General features: G+C 49.7%; 2 protein-coding genes across 4 annotated transcripts in view; both read left to right on the forward strand.

Annotated features, from left to right (window-relative positions):
- The first annotated feature begins 35 nt into the window (after nt 1–35).
- On the forward strand, nt 36–8,591 carry LOC105000795 (chromosome unknown open reading frame, human C9orf78). Of its 3 annotated transcripts, XM_010856801.1 has the most exons (9): nt 36–167; nt 532–591; nt 2,976–3,027; nt 3,162–3,232; nt 3,763–3,840; nt 4,384–4,581; nt 5,582–5,718; nt 5,822–5,920; nt 7,932–8,591. In XM_010856801.1, the coding sequence occupies exons 1-9, from the start codon at nt 85–87 to the stop codon at nt 8,021–8,023; spliced, it is 870 nt and encodes a 289-aa protein (XP_010855103.1). In that variant the 5' UTR covers nt 36–84; the 3' UTR covers nt 8,024–8,591. The 3 variants fall into 3 exon arrangements, with proteins under 3 accessions (XP_010855103.1, XP_010855104.1, XP_010855106.1); XM_010856802.1 differs by lacking the exon at nt 532–591; XM_010856804.1 differs by lacking the exons at nt 36–167; nt 532–591 and adding an exon at nt 1,090–1,165.
- A 434-nt stretch (nt 8,592–9,025) lies between these two features.
- Nucleotides 9,026–16,388, forward strand: part of TOR1A (torsin family 1, member A (torsin A)) — a 9,293-nt gene continuing 1,930 nt past the window's right edge. Inside the window, exons 1-5 of the mRNA XM_010856800.1 lie at nt 9,026–9,130; nt 9,457–9,922; nt 10,528–10,793; nt 13,393–13,568; nt 13,670–13,797. Coding sequence (XP_010855102.1) covers nt 9,505–9,922; nt 10,528–10,793; nt 13,393–13,568; nt 13,670–13,797 — 988 coding nt within the window. The 5' untranslated portion in view covers nt 9,026–9,130; nt 9,457–9,504. The remainder of the gene's footprint in view (nt 9,131–9,456; nt 9,923–10,527; nt 10,794–13,392; nt 13,569–13,669; nt 13,798–16,388) is intronic.

Here is a 16,388-nt window from a genome sequence, read left to right on the forward strand (position 1 = left end):
GCCGGCGCTCTGACCTCATAGCCGCGCGCCGGAAGTATCCCAGTTCTCGGCGCAGAGGCTCTGGACAGCAGTGCCGGTGCGACTATGCGGGTCACCGGGAAGACTTTCCGCCGGCGCCGCGCCGACTCGGAGTCGGAGGAAGACGAGCAGGACTCAGAGGAGGTTCGGTGCGTTTGGGGCGGGATCCTACGGGGCAGGAAGAGAGAGGCAACCTAAGGGGACTCACGACCAGCCGGGTACCTCGTTGACACCATTGCTGTGAGCGGTGTCGTTACCCCTCTGCGAACGAAGAAAACGAGGCTCCTAGGGATGAGACCGCCGCCCCAAGGTCTCATGGTTGGGAGGGGTGCCCCTGGGATGCGAAGTGGATCTGACTCCTGGTGTGTCGAGACACAGTCACTCTCTGGACCACTGCGGGCGGCTAGACGGCCAGTCATTGGTGTCCGTCGAAGCTGCCTTTTGACTCTTTGAGTTCCGTGAAGGGTATCTCAGCCTGTGCGTTGCCTTTTTATTTATTTTTTCTCTTCTAAGATTAAAACTGGAAGAGACCCGAGAGGTGCAGAACTTGAGGAAGAGGCCCAACGGGGTGAGGTGGGTACCGCTTGGGAGTAGAGGACCCAGAACAGGAGGGGATGACAGAGACACCACCTCCCCCGACTCCTCTCACCCCGCCCGGGTCGTTGTCACAAATATATTCTCAGACATAGACAGCCCCTTTTCTTGACAAACTTTACACTTTGTACTTCCTGGAGAGGGATTCAAGCGTTGTTGTTTGCAAATGTTCAACCAGGACATGCCCTGAGCCTTGTGGTCTTGAAGTTTGCTCCAGAGCTACCATGGGCTTCCCTGATAGCTCAGTTGGTAAAGAATCCACCTGCAATGCAGGAGACCCTGGTTAGATTCTTGGGTCTGGAAGATCTGCTGGAGAAGGGATAGGCTACCCACTCCAGTATTCTTGGGCTTCCCTTGTGGCTCAGCTGGTTAAGAATCCGCTTGCAATACGGGCAACTTGGGTTCGATTCCTGGGTTGGGAAGATTCCCCTGGAGGAGGGAAAGGCTACCCACTCCAGTATTCTGGCCTGCAGAATTACATGGACTGTGTATTCCATGGGATCGCAAAGACTTGGACACAACTGAGCAAGTTTCACTTCTTCCAGAGTTACAGGTCATTGCTTGTGTTTTTTGGTTTGTTTTTGTTTTAATTCCAATACTTTGGCCACCTGATATGAAGAACCGACTCACTGGAAAAGACCCTGATACTGGGAAAGATTGAAGGCGGGAGGAGAAGGGGACAACAGAGGATGAGATGGTTGGATGGCATCACCAACACGATGGACATGAGTTTGAGTAGGCTCTGGGAGTTGGTGATGGACAGGGAGGCCTGGCGTGCTGCAGTCCATGGGTTCACAAAGAGTCGGACACGACTGAGCGGCTGACCTGAGCTGATGGCTGCACTGGGTCTTTGTTTCTATGCAGGGGCTTTCTCTGGTTGCAGTGCTTGGACTTCTCATTGTAGTGGCTTTTCTTGTTTCAAAAGATGGGCTCTAGGGTGCCCAGACTTCAGGACTCATGGCATGTGGGCTCCGTTGTGACTCACAAGCTTAGTTGCCCCTCAGCTTGCAGAATCTTCCCCCGCCAGGGATCAAACCCATGTCCCCTGCATTGGCAGGTGGATCCTTAACTACTGGACCACCAGGGAAGTCCAGACTAGTGTCTTTATTACACTTCAATTAATTGTGAAATGCACACTGATTGTTAAGGGTTTGGGAAATTTAGAAAGGTATAATCAAGAAAATAAATAGTACCTATAATTCTCCCATAAAGAGGTAACCAATATTGACATTTAATGTTCTTCCCTGCCTGTTTTCTCTCTCTCTTTTGTAAAGACTGTGAGCAGCCTTATTTTTATTCTATGCTTCAGTAGTCTCCTCTTATCCACAGGGGCTATGTTCCAAGACCCCCAGTGGATGCCTGAAGCTTGAATAGTATCTAATCTTATGCAGACTATTTTTCCCCACACCGATAGGTGGGTCGTGTATACAGTGTGGACCCTCGGGACAAAAGGGTGGTTCACTTCCTCTGTTGGACCAGGCAAGAGGGCAGAGATTCGTCACACTGTTCATAATAGCTGATAGATAATTTAAAACTTACGAATTTTTTTATTACTGGAATTTTCTATTTAATATTTTTGGACCATAGGTAACTGACACTGTGAAAAGTAAAACCACAGCTAAGGGGGGGGGGTAACTACTGTATTTTCAATTCATGATATTGTGGGTATTCATCCACATTGTGGGTAATCGCCCCCCCCCAAAAAAAAACCTTTTTTGATAGCTGCATAATATTCCACCAGATATACATACCATAATTTAACTTGCCCCCTCTGTTTTGGGATCTGTAGGTCATTGTGCCAAATTTCACCACCAAATAAGGCTGCAATAGTATTTTCCTACACTTGTCTTTAGCTTCATTTTCTGTGAGGGCAAAATCTTAGAAATGAGGTTTCTAAGCCAAGATAATGCCAAATGACTTTGTAGGAAAGTGTACCACTTAGGTGAACACTACCCCCATCTCTAGCATCTAGAGCGTCTCTCTCGCTTTCTTATTGTTTCATAACATTTATTTTATTTATTTGGCTGCACCAGGTCTTAGTTGTGGCACATGGGATCTTCAGTCTTCGTTGAAGCATGCAAACTCTTAGTTGCTGCATGTGGGATAATTCCCCGACCAGGGCCCCTGCATTGAAAGTGCAGAGTCTTAGCCACTGGACCACAGGAGAAGTCCCTAGAGTGTCTCTTGATCCCTGTTATTCTTGTAGGCTTTCCATCTGACTTTGGTGTCCACTCCTCAAATCTTAACCCCGCACTAATGTTGCAGACTTCCTAAATGTTTCTTCAGACTTCCTAAATGTTTCTCCTCATCTTTGAACTGTGCCATTTCTCTCTCTCTCTCCTCTGCTTTTTGGTTATTCTCAGTGCTGTTGCCCTGCTGGTGGGAGAGAAAGTACAAGAAGAGACCACTCTAGTGGTGAGTTGTGGAACCCTCCCTGGGCAGTGGGAAGATGTGACTGCTCTTCAGTGGGTGATTGAGTTTTCTTTAAGAACAAAACATTCCACTGCGAGTTACATAGATGTTGCTTCTCTGCTGTTTGCTTTCTGCAGGATGATCCCTTTCAGATGAAGACAGGCGGGATGGTGGACATGAAGAAACTAAAGGAAAGGGGCAAAGATAAGTACGTGCAAAACAGGCTCAGATACAAACTCACCTGCACCGCCTGCCAGCCAGGGAGCTGGGGCCTGCTGCAGCTTGTATACGGCTTGAAGTGCCCTTTGTGCTCTGTAAAGAGTATGTTGTTTAAAAGCAAAGAAAACAGAAACTCTTCAAACGTTAACTTAGTGTAATGTAGGTAGGCACCTCTTGTAAGGGTGCATTATATATTGTCTTTCAAACCCACGTGGAAGTTATTTTTCTTTTTTAAGAAAAACATAGAAAACACAATTACCAAAATAATACAAGCAACGCAAAAGTGAAAAATAAATATATCTACTCTTTCCCCCTGAAGTATCTCCAGAGGCCATCAGTGTGCTTGCGTATATTCCTGGAGTTCCTTCTGGTTACGTGTTATATATGTATCTTATTTTTTCCAACTATGGACAGGATGTTGTACATTTCATTGCATACTTGTTTTATTCATGTAGCATCATATTCAGCCTCATTTATATGTGACTCTAAGGCTCTCCTTCACTGTTCTCTTTTTTGTAGGATCAGCGAAGAGGAAGACCTCCATCTGGGGACATCATTTTCCGCAGAAACCAACCGAAGGGACGAGGATGCCGACATGTAGGTGTCAGTCTTTTCAGCGCTGAGCGATTGGAGGTGGGCTCCAGCCAGATAGTGTCTGACATTTAGTCACAGATGACATTTCTAATCTTATCCAAAAACAGCAAATTTGACCCCTCTTGTGTCCCTGGTCCCCCTTACCCCACCACCTCAGGCTTGAGAACTTTGAAAACCTCAAGATTTCTTTAAGAACGTGGTTCTTAGAATTTTTAAATTCCTTGGCTGGTAATATTCCCATCCCACCCTTAAAGAAAATTGTAGGGAGAAACATTGGACTTGCCCATTTTTCATTTTGCCACCAAGGCTGTTAAATAAAAACTGCCATCAAAGAAACTTCCACATAATGTGGTGGGACAGGATCTCATTGTATAGACTGGTGCTTTAAATTGAAAACTTTTAGCTTGATTTAAAAACTGAAAAGTTATTTTTATTTTTCTCACTTCTCCATGGAATGATGACAACTTCATCATCACCCATCATGGCTCTGGGCCAGGGTTGGAGCTGTCCTGCCCCTCCCTGAGGCCTGTGGGTATCTCATTTCAGGATGAAGTACATTGAGACAGAACTGAAGAAGCGGAAAGGGATCGTGGAACATGAGGAACAGAAAGTCAAGCCAAAGAATGCAGAGGATTGCCTTTATGAGCTGCCAGAAAACATCCGGGTTTCCTCGGCAAAGAAGACGGAGGAGATGCTGTCTAACCAGATGCTGAGCGGCATCCCCGAGGTGGACCTCGGCATCGAGTGAGTTTCAGACCCACAGTTGCGCCTCTCTCCCGCCCCTAGGCAGAAGGGCTAGCTCTCTGCTTTCCAGGTAACAGTTAAGGGGGCTGTTTCTTAACCTGTCTCCTTGGAAATCCACAGATACAAACTTACCCTCTCTGGCCTGCTGACATGGTTGCTGCCCAGAGTTTCTTTGGGTTGATCAGAGGAGTTAAAGACCCTAGGTACTGTCACCACCAAAAACAAAAGTATTTGTTTTATTTTATAAAGTAGAGGGATACTTTCTTTCTGTTTTTTCTTTTATATTTATTTATTAATTTGGCTGCTTCGGGTCTAAGTTGCAGCATTCTGGATCTTTTCATTGTGACATGCTGGCTTCTCGCTAGTTGTGGCGTACGGGCTTACCATGGTGTGTGGAATCTTAGTTTCCCAACCAGGGATCACACGCAAGTCCCCTGCATTGGAAGGTGGATTCTTAACCACTGGGCCACCGGGGAAGTTCTGAAAGTGTTTGTTTTTGTTTAGCCTTTGTTCACAGTCCTTCCAATAGGTGCTTGTAGTCTCCCGCTCGCTTCAGCAGGAGCAGTGATAAGGTTCACCCACCCCGTGATCCTCCTTTCATTTCAACTACAAAGCATCTGCTCTAAAAGGGGACTTTTGTGGAGGAAATACAGGGTCAGAATCTTCTTCGGGTGTGGTAGAAAGTTGGGAGACGTCTGAGTTCTCACCTCTTTGCTGGCCTCACTGGCTTTGAGCCTTAGGGAGTTCACCTGTTCACCTGACCTCTGGCTCAGTTTCCCCTCAATCAGAAGAGAGTAAGTCCTGCATCTCCCATGCTGTGAGAGTGCCATGATGTTGTGGTCGCAGGGGAGTTGGTGAACTGTAGAGAGCCGTGCCCTGAGAAAGATGACATCCTTATGCAGCTGAGCGAGGAGGGGTGCTTTGAGCCCCTCCAGTCAGTTCCATCTGAGGCCCGCAGTGGCAGAGCTCTAACTGTGGAGTGGCCCCTCTCTCCCCACAGTGCGAAAATAAAAAACATCATCTCCACGGAGGACGCCAAGGCCCGCCTGCTGGCTGAGCAGCAGAACAAGAAGAAGGACAGCGAGACCTCCTTCGTGCCCACCAACATGGCTGTCAACTACGTGCAGCACAACCGATGTGAGCGCCGCGTCTCCGGGGCGGCGGCTCCTCCCCGCACCCCTGGGCTCAGGTGCCTGGGCCCTGTTCTGTCTGACACACCCCCTGGTCTCTTTCGGTCCAGTTTACCACGAGGAGCTCAACGCTCCCATACGGAGAAACAAAGAGGAGCCCAAAGCCCGACCCTTGCGAGTTGGGGACACAGAGAAGCCGGAGCCTGAGCGTGAGTACAGCAGGGGCCTCAGGGCCGCTGGGGGCGGCCATGGCCCAGGGTCGGTGGAGGCGGGGAGGGGTGGCGCTTGGGCTTTGGGGCCAAGGCATCTGGGTTCTAGTTCTTTCTCTGGACCATGGTTATGTGCCATCTCCTTTCCAAGCCTCAGTTTCCTCACCTTTAAAATGGGGTTGGTAATAAAATGTACCACTGGGGGTTGCTCTAAGGATTCAATGGGCTATCAAGTGTAACAGAGACTCAGAAAACTTGATTAAGCAAAAACAAAAGTTACTCATGATTTCACCACCCAAAGAAGGCCACAGTTAACATTTTTTATTTTTACAATTTACTTTATTGAAGCATAGTCTATTTACAGTGTTGCATTAATTTCCACTGTATGGCAAAGTGGCTCAGTTACACGTACATATGCACGTTCTTTTTCACAGTTTTTCTGTTATGGCTTATTGCAGGATATTGAGTATAGTCCTCCATGCTGTACAATAGGTCCTTTTTTTCCCTGAGCTATACAGTGGGTTCTTTTTATTTATTTATTTTCCAGTTGTAATATAATTGCTTTCCACTGCCGTGTTAGTTTCTGGTATACACAACATTGTTACGTAGAGTTAACCCTCAGTATTCTCGGGGGGCTGGTTCCAGGACCTGCTGCCGACACCAGAATCTGTGGATGCTCAAGCTCAAGTTCCACAGTCAGCCCTCGGTACCCACAGCTGCCAACCAACAGCGACTGCAAATGCAGCACTACACTGCCTGGGATTGGCTGTTGAACCCTAGATACCAAGGGCCAGCTCTGTAACCTTCCCGACTTCTAAAAAAGCACACACATACATTGTATACATACTTAATAGGATATCACCGCTCTTCAGTGTCTGTCCTCTGCCTGTTTGTTCGTGACAGTAAATTATATTTCCCTTTCAGTGGGCACGTCACGTTCTGCTGTACAGGTAGACATCCTTTAGTCTAACTGCTTTCCTCTGGCGAGACACTCAGGCTGTTTCCCATGTTTCCCTATGTAATGATGATCGTCCATCCAGCAGTGCCCTTCCCCACATGCTCTTAGCACCAGGCAGTGTCATCTTTTTCATCAACAATGGGACAATTCTTAGGAAATGCTACATTTGCTGAGACTTCTCTTGTTCCTCCTTCTTACTTCAGAAATTATTTCCTGTAACACTTTGGCCGAGTAGTCTTTGATTCCCAAAGAGTTTCCTGTTATTAATCTCTGTTAAACAGAAATTTTAGAGGCACCAGATTTGGGTTCAACGCTTAGCTTCTTGTCACTTTCTGAGTGACCTTGAGCAAGTCAGCTAACCTCTCTGAGGAGAGACGGTAACATGCACCTGCTGGGATTTCTGGGCAGGTGAAAGGAAGTCATGTCTAAAAGCTTGTGCCATGCCTGACCTAGTCAGACTCTCAATGCAGTTAAGAGTTTGCTGAATTAGTTATTGTTCATTTGCTGAGTAACATCCGACTGTGACTCCAATGGACTGAAGAACATCAGGCTTCCCTGTCCTTTGCTATCTTCTGGAGTTTGTTCAAACTCATGTCCATTCAGTCAATGATGTTACCTAAAAATCTCATCCTCTGTCGCCTTCTCCTCCTGCCCTCTATCTTTCCCAACATCAGGGTCTTTTCCCGTGAGTCAGCTCTTTACATCAGGTGGCCAAAGTATTGGAGCTTCAGCTTCAGCATCAATCCCTCCAATGAATATTCAGGATTGATTTCCTTTAGGATTGACTGGTTTGATCTCTCTGCAGTCCAAGGGACTCTGCTACTCACCTGGTCTAACACTAAAGTCAGCGTATTTCAGCTGGCACCTGACTCCACCGTGCTTGTTGCTCAGCAACACATATTCCCTGCGGCCCTCCTGTGTTCCTGTTGACCAGGGTGGGCATTGGGGCGCCTCTCGAGAGTGAGGCACAGGTGTGGTTGACCTAGCCTGTGCAGAGCTAACCTGTCAGTGGCTTCTAGCGTGGCAGACAGCTTTTCCTCTTTTCCTTCTCAGGGTCCCCTCCCAACCGCAAGCGTCCTGCTAATGAGAAGGCCACGGATGATTATCATTACGAGAAGTTCAAGAAGATGAACAGGCGGTACTGAGGGAGGCTAAATGGGGAGAGGTGCAGCGTGGGATATAAATAACTGTTGTCCACTCCCTTTATCCCCATGATAAAAGATTTCCTGGACAGAAGCCTGCTCATTGGCTAGCAGATGGCTCCCAAAACAGACTCTGTCAGTCCCACTGCTTACCTGTGGGATTTTCAGGCATTGAATTTGTAACCTTTTGAAACAATGTGTAGTTTTCCTATTTGGGGGCAAACTAGTCTTGTGAGCATTATTAAATCTTGTTTGTAAATATGTTGACTTTCTCTTAGTATTTGCCCCGGGTCAGGAGGAAATGGGTCTGTGTTTCAGGGTAAGATAATATCCTTTAGATTGGGCTTTTATTATAATACATGCTGTCATTGTCTCTTGCTTTCAAATATCTGGAGTGAGATTCAGAAATGCCTCCTTCACTGTTTACAGTGGATCCAGCTGAAAGTAGAAAAATCTAGACGATCAAAGGAACACTAGTATTTTCTGACTTTTACAGTTATGTTTCTTTTCATTAAAGAAAGAAAAATAATTTCTATCATTTTAAGCATTTAAATATTAAATATGAAATGGACCTAGCCTTATTTGTTTTGTGTCTCCTTGCACCAGCAGTGACTCAGATCATATGTTCTGGGGTTGGGCAACTCGGAAGCACAGTTCCGTCACTGAGAGGGGTTCTTCTTGTTTGGGACAGGCACCAGCCTTTGAGTGACCAGGTTTGGTGCCACTTGTGGTGTCGCTTTTTGTGAGGCAGGTACACAGGTTGTGATGAGGAAAGAACAGGTTGGTTGACTCCTGGGCTGAGTTAAATCAGGTATCGTGTGGTTAGTGACATTTGGCTTTGGAGTTGGATTTGAGTCCTGCTCACAGCCTCTTTATTAAATCCTTGGACACATGTTTGCCTTGCAGCCTGTTTTCTCATCTGTAAGAGATTTTCTTTTCTTCCCCTTCACTCAAATGCAAGGTCAGTGAAGGCAGGATTCACCTGCACCTCATTTTTTTTTCTTCAATCCCCAGGATCTAGTCCATAGGAGATCCTCAAAATTATGAATCAATGAATGAGAGGAAGTAACTGTTACCTGGGAGAGACCTGACCAACACTACCTTATCCAGGTGAGGAAGGTCAACGTCAACAGTCATAAATCATGTTGATTATATGTACCTATGATATGATGTTATAAAAATAGTATCTCTGTATATTCCTCACCCAAACCCATAACTCCAATCTAATCATAAGAAGAGCATCAAATTCCAATAGTTGAGAATCCTACAAAAAATTAGGGCTTTCCTAGGTCGCTCAGTGGTAAAGAATCCCCCTGCCAAAACGGGAGACACGAGTTGGATCCCTGGCTGGGGGAATCCCCTGGAGTGGGTTGCCATTTCCTGCTCCAGGGGATTTTCCCGACTTAGGGATTGAACCCGGGTCTCCCGCATTGCAGGCAGACCGTCTGAGCCACCAGGGAAGCCCATGTAAAACTGTTCCCCAAATGCAAGTTTTACTAAAAAGAGGAAAAGGAAAAAAAAAAAAATTGGCCCCTCCAACTCCCCCAGCGCCCAAAGCAGGAAAGGGCTTTGCCCTTCACAAAGATGGCGGCCGCCGGCGTCGGAGGCGATCCGCCCCTTTGAAGTATGGGGGCGCCGGCGGGAGGAACCGGAAGCGCGGTCTGGTGGCGGCGCCGGTCGGCGGTAGGCGCGAGAACGCGCGGGGCGGCGCGGGTCCCGGCATGAAGCTGGGGCAGGCCGCGCTGGGCCTGCTGCTGCTGGCGCCGTTGGCGGTGCGGGCGGTGGAGCCCATCAGCCTGGGATTGGCCCTGGCCGGCGTCCTCACCGGCTACATCTCCTACCCGCGCCTCTATTGCCTGTTCGCCGAGTGCTGCAGCCCGAAGCGGAGCCTCAGCCGGGAAGGTAGGATGGGCCCGGGGTCTGGTGTGAGAGCTCGGAAGGGGGTCAGAGGCGGGGGGCAGCCAGGAGGCCCGGAAGCCCGGGCAGTGCCCAGCCGGGGGATGGCGGGCGGGGGGGGGCCGGACCCGGAACTGGCGTGCGGCACGGGGCCTGGCTCCTGGGCCACGACCGCAGGCCGACGGGACTTTGGTCTGAGACCTGCGGATGCCAGCTGCACCTTCGCCCAGAAAGCGGACGGGTGGACGATCCGAAACTTCCTCCAGAGAATTTCTTGCTCGTTCCTCACCGGAGACGGGCAGGCTGGTGGGGGCTCTCCCGACTCGGAGCAGCGGATCTGAATTAAGCTGCCCTTTTTTTCCTGCCGGCCTTCGGGTGGGGAGGGACAGGGCCGGGGTGGGTCTCATCCGAAGGTGTGGGCAGGACTTGCAGAGGGAGGGCCTCCTGGACTCACGGGTCATCTGGGCCGAGTGCCTACGTACATCTGCGTCCCAGTAAACGGTTGGAAGAGCTTAGCGGGCTTTGCCGGCTTTACGTGAGCCTGTAAACGGCTAGTTTTGCCAGGTGTGTCCCCCTACTCCCTGCCTGACTGGCTTTGGATTTTTTCGCAGCGCTGCAGAAGGATCTCGACAGCAAGCTCTTTGGACAGCATCTTGCAAAGAAAGTCATCTTAAATGCTTTGTCCGGCTTCATCAGCAACCCGAAGCCCAAGAAACCTCTCACCCTCTCCCTGCACGGGTGGACAGGCACTGGCAAAAATTTTGTCAGCAAAATCATCGCGGAGAATATCTACGAGGGTGGTCTGAACAGTGACTATGTCCACCTGTTTGTGGCCACGCTGCACTTCCCACACATCTCGAACATCACCCTGTATAAGGCAAGGGTCGAATTTGGGAATCCTTCAGTGACGATGCTGGCTTTAGGGTTTCTTTGTTGGGGAATGGGATTTGGATGTTCTGTGTTGAAAGGAGTGAGCCCTGAAAACAGCCACACGTGGCCGTTTCCCTTTAAAAAGTGTGGAAATTACAGAGGGTTGGAGATGACAGAAGCAATGACAACGTCAAAGCTGGTTTCTGAAAACAGGCTGCATGTGGTACTTAGTAAGTGGTGTGGTAGGATTTTACAGATGGACGTAATCAAATCCAGGTTAAAGCTCTTCGAATCTAACATGTTTTATAAAAGGGGAAACATTTCTAGGGAGGCCTAAGTTTGCTTTTATACTTGAACTCACTGATTTAACAGCCTGGCTTCCAGGACAGACACATCTGAATTTCAGCCCCAGGCTCCCACTTAGCTGTGTAATGTTGGGAGAGTCACCTGACTTCTCTTGAGACTCAGGTTCTTCATCTGTCAAATGACAGTTGTGAGAATTTCTTTTTTAAAAAAAATTTTGACCATGCAACGTAGCATGTTGGGTCTTCATTCCCTGATCAGGGTTTGAACCCGTGCCACCCCCTGCAGTGGAAGCTGGGAGTCTTAACCATTGTAAAACCAGGGAAGTCTGAGAATTTCTTGAGCTCTTAAACCTGTCAAGTATGTAACATGATGCTCAGCACATGAGCGTTCAAATCATTGGTAACTATTGCCTTTTTTTTGTCTCACCTGTGTGAACAACATTTTTCCCTTCAGCTTGGATGAGCATCAGGGTCACTGACCGCCCAGGAGTTCCTGGGATGTGAGGCTTTCGCTGCTACAACTGGGAAAGTTCCAGGCAAATAGGGACGAGTTGCTCTTCCTAGTTAGCATTCCATCTTCACTGTTCAATAGCTGTGTGACTGAGCAAGTTACGTAACCTCCCTGCACCTCAGTTTCCTGGTCTGTGAAATAGGAAATGCAGTAGTTAACTGCTTTGACGGGTTTTGGAACGTCACAATAAAACGGGTGAACCATGCTTAGAACAGGGTCTTGCCTGTAGTGAGTGCTCCATGTACGTTCTCTGTTGTCTGTAAGAGGGAGGAACAGAATGGAAGGCCTTGGCGGCTAGAGCCCGCCAGACCTGAGGGAATTCTCGTTTAAACAGTGACTCACTTTGTGGCCTTGTTCAAGTCACTCCAGCTCTCCTGAGGTTCTGCTGTAAATAGAGGTCAGTTCATATCTCCAGAGCAGAGATGGGCTTCCCAGGCGGTGCTAGTGGTGAAGAACCCACCTGCCAGCGCAGGAGATCTGAGAGACACGGGCTCGATCCCTGGGTTGGGAAGATGCCCTGGAGGAGGGCGTGGCAACCCACTCCAGTATTCTTGCCTGGAGAATCCCATGAACAGGGGAGTTGATCGGCTACAGTTCATGGGGTCGCAAGAGTCAGACACGACTGAAGTGACGTTGCACGAACAGAGCAAAGTTACTGCTTTGGTTAATAGGCACCCATGGAACACTGTAGCCGTGGTCTGAGTAGCCAAGCAAAACTCCAGATCATAAGAAGTCAAGACCTATATCGTAACTTCTAGAATTTTCCTCGGAAACTAATAGCTAACTCTTCTTCTTACCTTGCGTCGTGCTTGGTTGCGTCAGTTGTGTCTGACTCTTCGCAACTTCGTGGACTGTAGCCTGCTAGGCTCCTCTGTCCATGGAATTCTTGACGCAAGAATATTGGACTGCATTGCTGTGTCCTCCTTCAGGGGATCTTCCTGACCCAGAGATCAAACTCAGGTCTCCTGTGTCTCCTGCATTGCAGGCGGATTCTTTTACCTACTGAGCCACCTGGGAAGCCCTCTCCTTATCGTAGGGGGAAACATCTAGGAAAGCATTGTGCAAAACCATAGCTCAAATTTCTGATGGAAAGGGTCCTCTCTCCTTCTCATCTTGATTGCTTAATATAAGAAGTACCTACATAATGTTTGTAGGGAATGTTCCATTTAAGCAGATTTATTCCAGCAGTCTCCAGGCACTGTTTCAGAAACTCAGGAATGTTGCCTCCCCACACTCATCCTCGAGCATGTGTGCTCTTGAGGTCTCCTTACCCCTCTCGAAACCTTAGAGCCCTTCTCCAGGCTCTTCCAAGGACTTAATCAGGGAAGAGGTTGCTCGGTCTCTGCTTTCTCCCAAGAAGGCTGGTGTCCACAGGATACATTTTAACATGTTCATTTTGATGACAGAGGACTAGCAATGTAGCATCCATGTGACACGTCACAGAATTATAATCAGGGTGTGGGGCCGTGGAATCAGGCAGGGTGGGGTTCAGGTCTTCACTCTGTTACAGCCCAATTTTGTAACATTGGGAAAATTTTGGAACCTGAGTTGATTATGCTCTTTGTGCCTCGGTCTTCTCATCTGTAAAATGGGCATGATGATGCCCACTGTGTGGGGTTGTGGTGAGGAACAGAAGAGCTCGTGTGAAGTTCTCAGCACAGCAGGAAGCACACAGTAAGCTCTTGTAAATGCAGCCTTTGTAGACCCCAGTTGTAGTGTTAATAGTGCTCCCCCCGGCTGTGTCAGTCGCACTTCTGAGAATCTCTGTTGGCTTCCCCCTTGTCACTCAGGATCAGTTACAGTCGTGGATTCGCGGCAACGTGAGTGCCTGTGCGAGGTCCATCTTCATATTTGATGAAATGGACAAGATGCACGCCGGCCTCATAGACGCCATCAAGCCTTACCTAGACTATTACGACAACCTGGATGGGGTCTCCTATCAGAAAGCCATCTTCATATTTCTCAGGTAAAGTCGGGGCCGGGACATGGTTGAAGAGCTCTGAGCCCCAGCCCTGGGGGCTTCGGGGAGAAACACCCCAGTCCTTACTCACTGGAATTGTCCCGCAGCAATGCTGGAGCAGAAAGGATCACAGATGTGGCTTTAGATTTCTGGAGAAGTGGAAAGCAGAGGGAAGAAATCAAGCTCAAAGACATGGAGCATGCCTTGTCTGTGTCGGCCTTCAATAACAAGAACAGTAAGTGGGGGCACTGCTCTGGCGGTCCGGTGGTTACGACTCCGCACTTGCAATGCAGGGGCCATGGGTTCGAACCCTGGTCAGGGAAGTAAGATCCCACATGCAGTGCAGCGCAGTGAAAGAAAAGAAAGCACAGTAAATGGGGTTATCTGCTCCTAACACCAGACCCCTCCCCTGGCCCCATTCATGATCCTGCATCCCTGTTTTAGACTGACAGCCTCCCCATCACCTGGGACCGATTCTCGGTCTCTTCCCCAGGCCTACTGAGGTCTGAATTCTGAGGGAATCTGTGTAAACAAACTTCAGGTGACTTATACTCACACTCAAGAAAGAGGAACTTTGTTGATCCTCAACATCTTGAATATTTGTTTCCTGTTTTCTTCAGTTAAATCGAAGCAGATGGTGGAACAAGGAAGACTGCTGGGGAGGCTTTGATGCAGATGGGCCGTCAGGTCCCTTGCTTTCTTGCCTTGCCACGGAACTCTGAGGGTCTGTGCCCTGGAGGAACAGCCCGACAAGGAAGGGCTGCAGTTTTAAATAAATAGAGTGGTGAGGGAATGCTCATGTGAGGGTGACATCTGAGCTGACCTGAGGAATGAGGGAGCCATGGGGAAATGAGAGAAAAGCATTGCACCAGGGGGAACAGCACACGCAAGGCCCCTGAGGTGGGAGTGTGCCGGGACGAAGAGGAACATAGGAGAATAGCAGGGGGCCAGATAAGAGCTGGAGCTTGGGGTGGGCTGCAGATCGTGGAAGGCCTGGGGACCCACAGCAGGGCTCGGCTGCAAGTGGAAAAGGGAGTCCTTGGAGGGTTTTGAGCCGACTGCCCTGTTCAGACCTAGTTTTAACAGGACTGCCTGGCTGCCAGGTGGAGAACAAACTGAGGGCGGCAGTGGGGGCATGGGGACGGCCGGCGAGGAGCGGCTGCAACAACCTAGAGGAGAGATGCTGGCGGCTTGGCCAGGCGTGGCCGCGGTGGGGGTGGTCAGCCACTGTCAGCCTGGTGTGTACTTTGAAGGTAGAAACAATGAGATTTCCCACAACGAGACTGTGTGTGGGAATGAGAAAGGAGGATCTGGTCTGAGCACTTGGCAGGGCCCCCCTCCCTGCCCCGTTCGTTAAGGGGGTGGCCTCCAGGAGGAGCAGGTTTGCAGGGAGCAGGGGAAATGACGCGTTGGAGGCATGGGAGCAGGCAGCTGAAGTCCCAGTGCACTTGTGTGGGGACATGTGGGGGAGTGCCTCTCAGGCTGAGGACAGGCCAGGGAGTGGTCACCAGGGCTCTGTAAAGTCATTTGCTCCACCTGAGCACTCTTCAGGGGTCTCTCTGTTTGGGGGTCCTGGTTGTCCTGATTCCCTGGCTGATTAGCCTTCTGCCCTCCTTGCCTGACGGCCCCAACTCAGCATTCACAGCCCCTGGCACTACGGGGGATCATCTGTTTAGTGGCTGACTGGGTGGCTCCTCCGTTGTGAACCCCGGGAGGCAGGTCAGCCTCTGCCTGACTGTGCTCTGTCCCCAGCCTCAGGCAAGTCCAGCAGGCCTTCGGGAGACTGGCCAGGGCTGTCCCACTTGCTGCGGGCCTACCACCCAGCACTCAGTTTGGTTCTTTCCCACGGCCACAGACTCCACCCCATCCAGTCAGTCAGATGTTTACTAAGCCCCGGCTGTGTGCAAAGCCCTGTTGGGCAGGAAAAGAATAAACCCCAGTTGTGATGCCATGATTGACAGTAAGAAACGTGTGTCTGGCCTTTGTCCGCATTTTCTGGCCCAGCGCTCCTAAAGCCCTTTGGAGGTTCCAAGAAGTGAGAGCCATAAAGGTGTCTTGGTGTTCCTGACAAGCCCCTTTCAGCCACCTGGAGTCTGTGTTAAGTGAGGTGACTTTTGCAGAATACCTAAGGTGGGGGGCACTTTCCAGGGGAACCGCCCTGGATTGGAGGGTTAGAGCTTTCAGTCTCCAACCCTTTCAGGCCCCTGGGGAGGGGAGGGGCAGCTGAAGGTTGATTCAGTCGCCAGTGGGCAGTGATTTAATCAGTCATGCCTATGTAGAGAATTTTCCTTAAGAACCCTAAAAGACAGGGTTCGGAGAGCTCCGGGTTGGTGAAGACGCAGAGATTTGGGGAGAGTGATGGGCTCAGAGTTCATGGGAGCTCCACGCCCCTTCCCACATGCCTTGGCCCCTGCGTCTCCTCCAGCTGGCTGTTCCTGAGTCATATCTTTTTATAATAAACCAGTAGTCTAGTCGTAAAAGATTTCTCTGAGTTCCATGAGCTCCACTTACAAAGAAATTGAACCCAAGGAGGGACATCATTGGCCCCTCAGAAGCACAGGGGACAGCCGGAACTTTCGGTCGGGGGCTGGGGGGGCTGTCTTGTGGGACAGCGCCCGGCCTGTGGGACCTGATGAGGTCTCCGGGTGCAGTGTCGCCAGAACTGAGGTGAACTGTAGGGCCTCCAGGTGGTGTCCGAGGAGTGCTTGGTAGTGTGGGGGAAAAACCCAGGTGGGAAGGGCGGCAGAGCCAGCCCGGGATTAAGGCACAGGACGGAAGCGGGAAGGTGGAAGGAGAGACATTCTGAAGAACCTCCGGCCGTGACCC

This window comes from Bison bison, unplaced genomic scaffold (genome assembly GCF_000754665.1).
Source record: "Bison bison bison isolate TAMUID 2011002044 unplaced genomic scaffold, Bison_UMD1.0 scf7180017864375, whole genome shotgun sequence".
Taxonomy (NCBI): domain Eukaryota; kingdom Metazoa; phylum Chordata; class Mammalia; order Artiodactyla; family Bovidae; genus Bison; species Bison bison.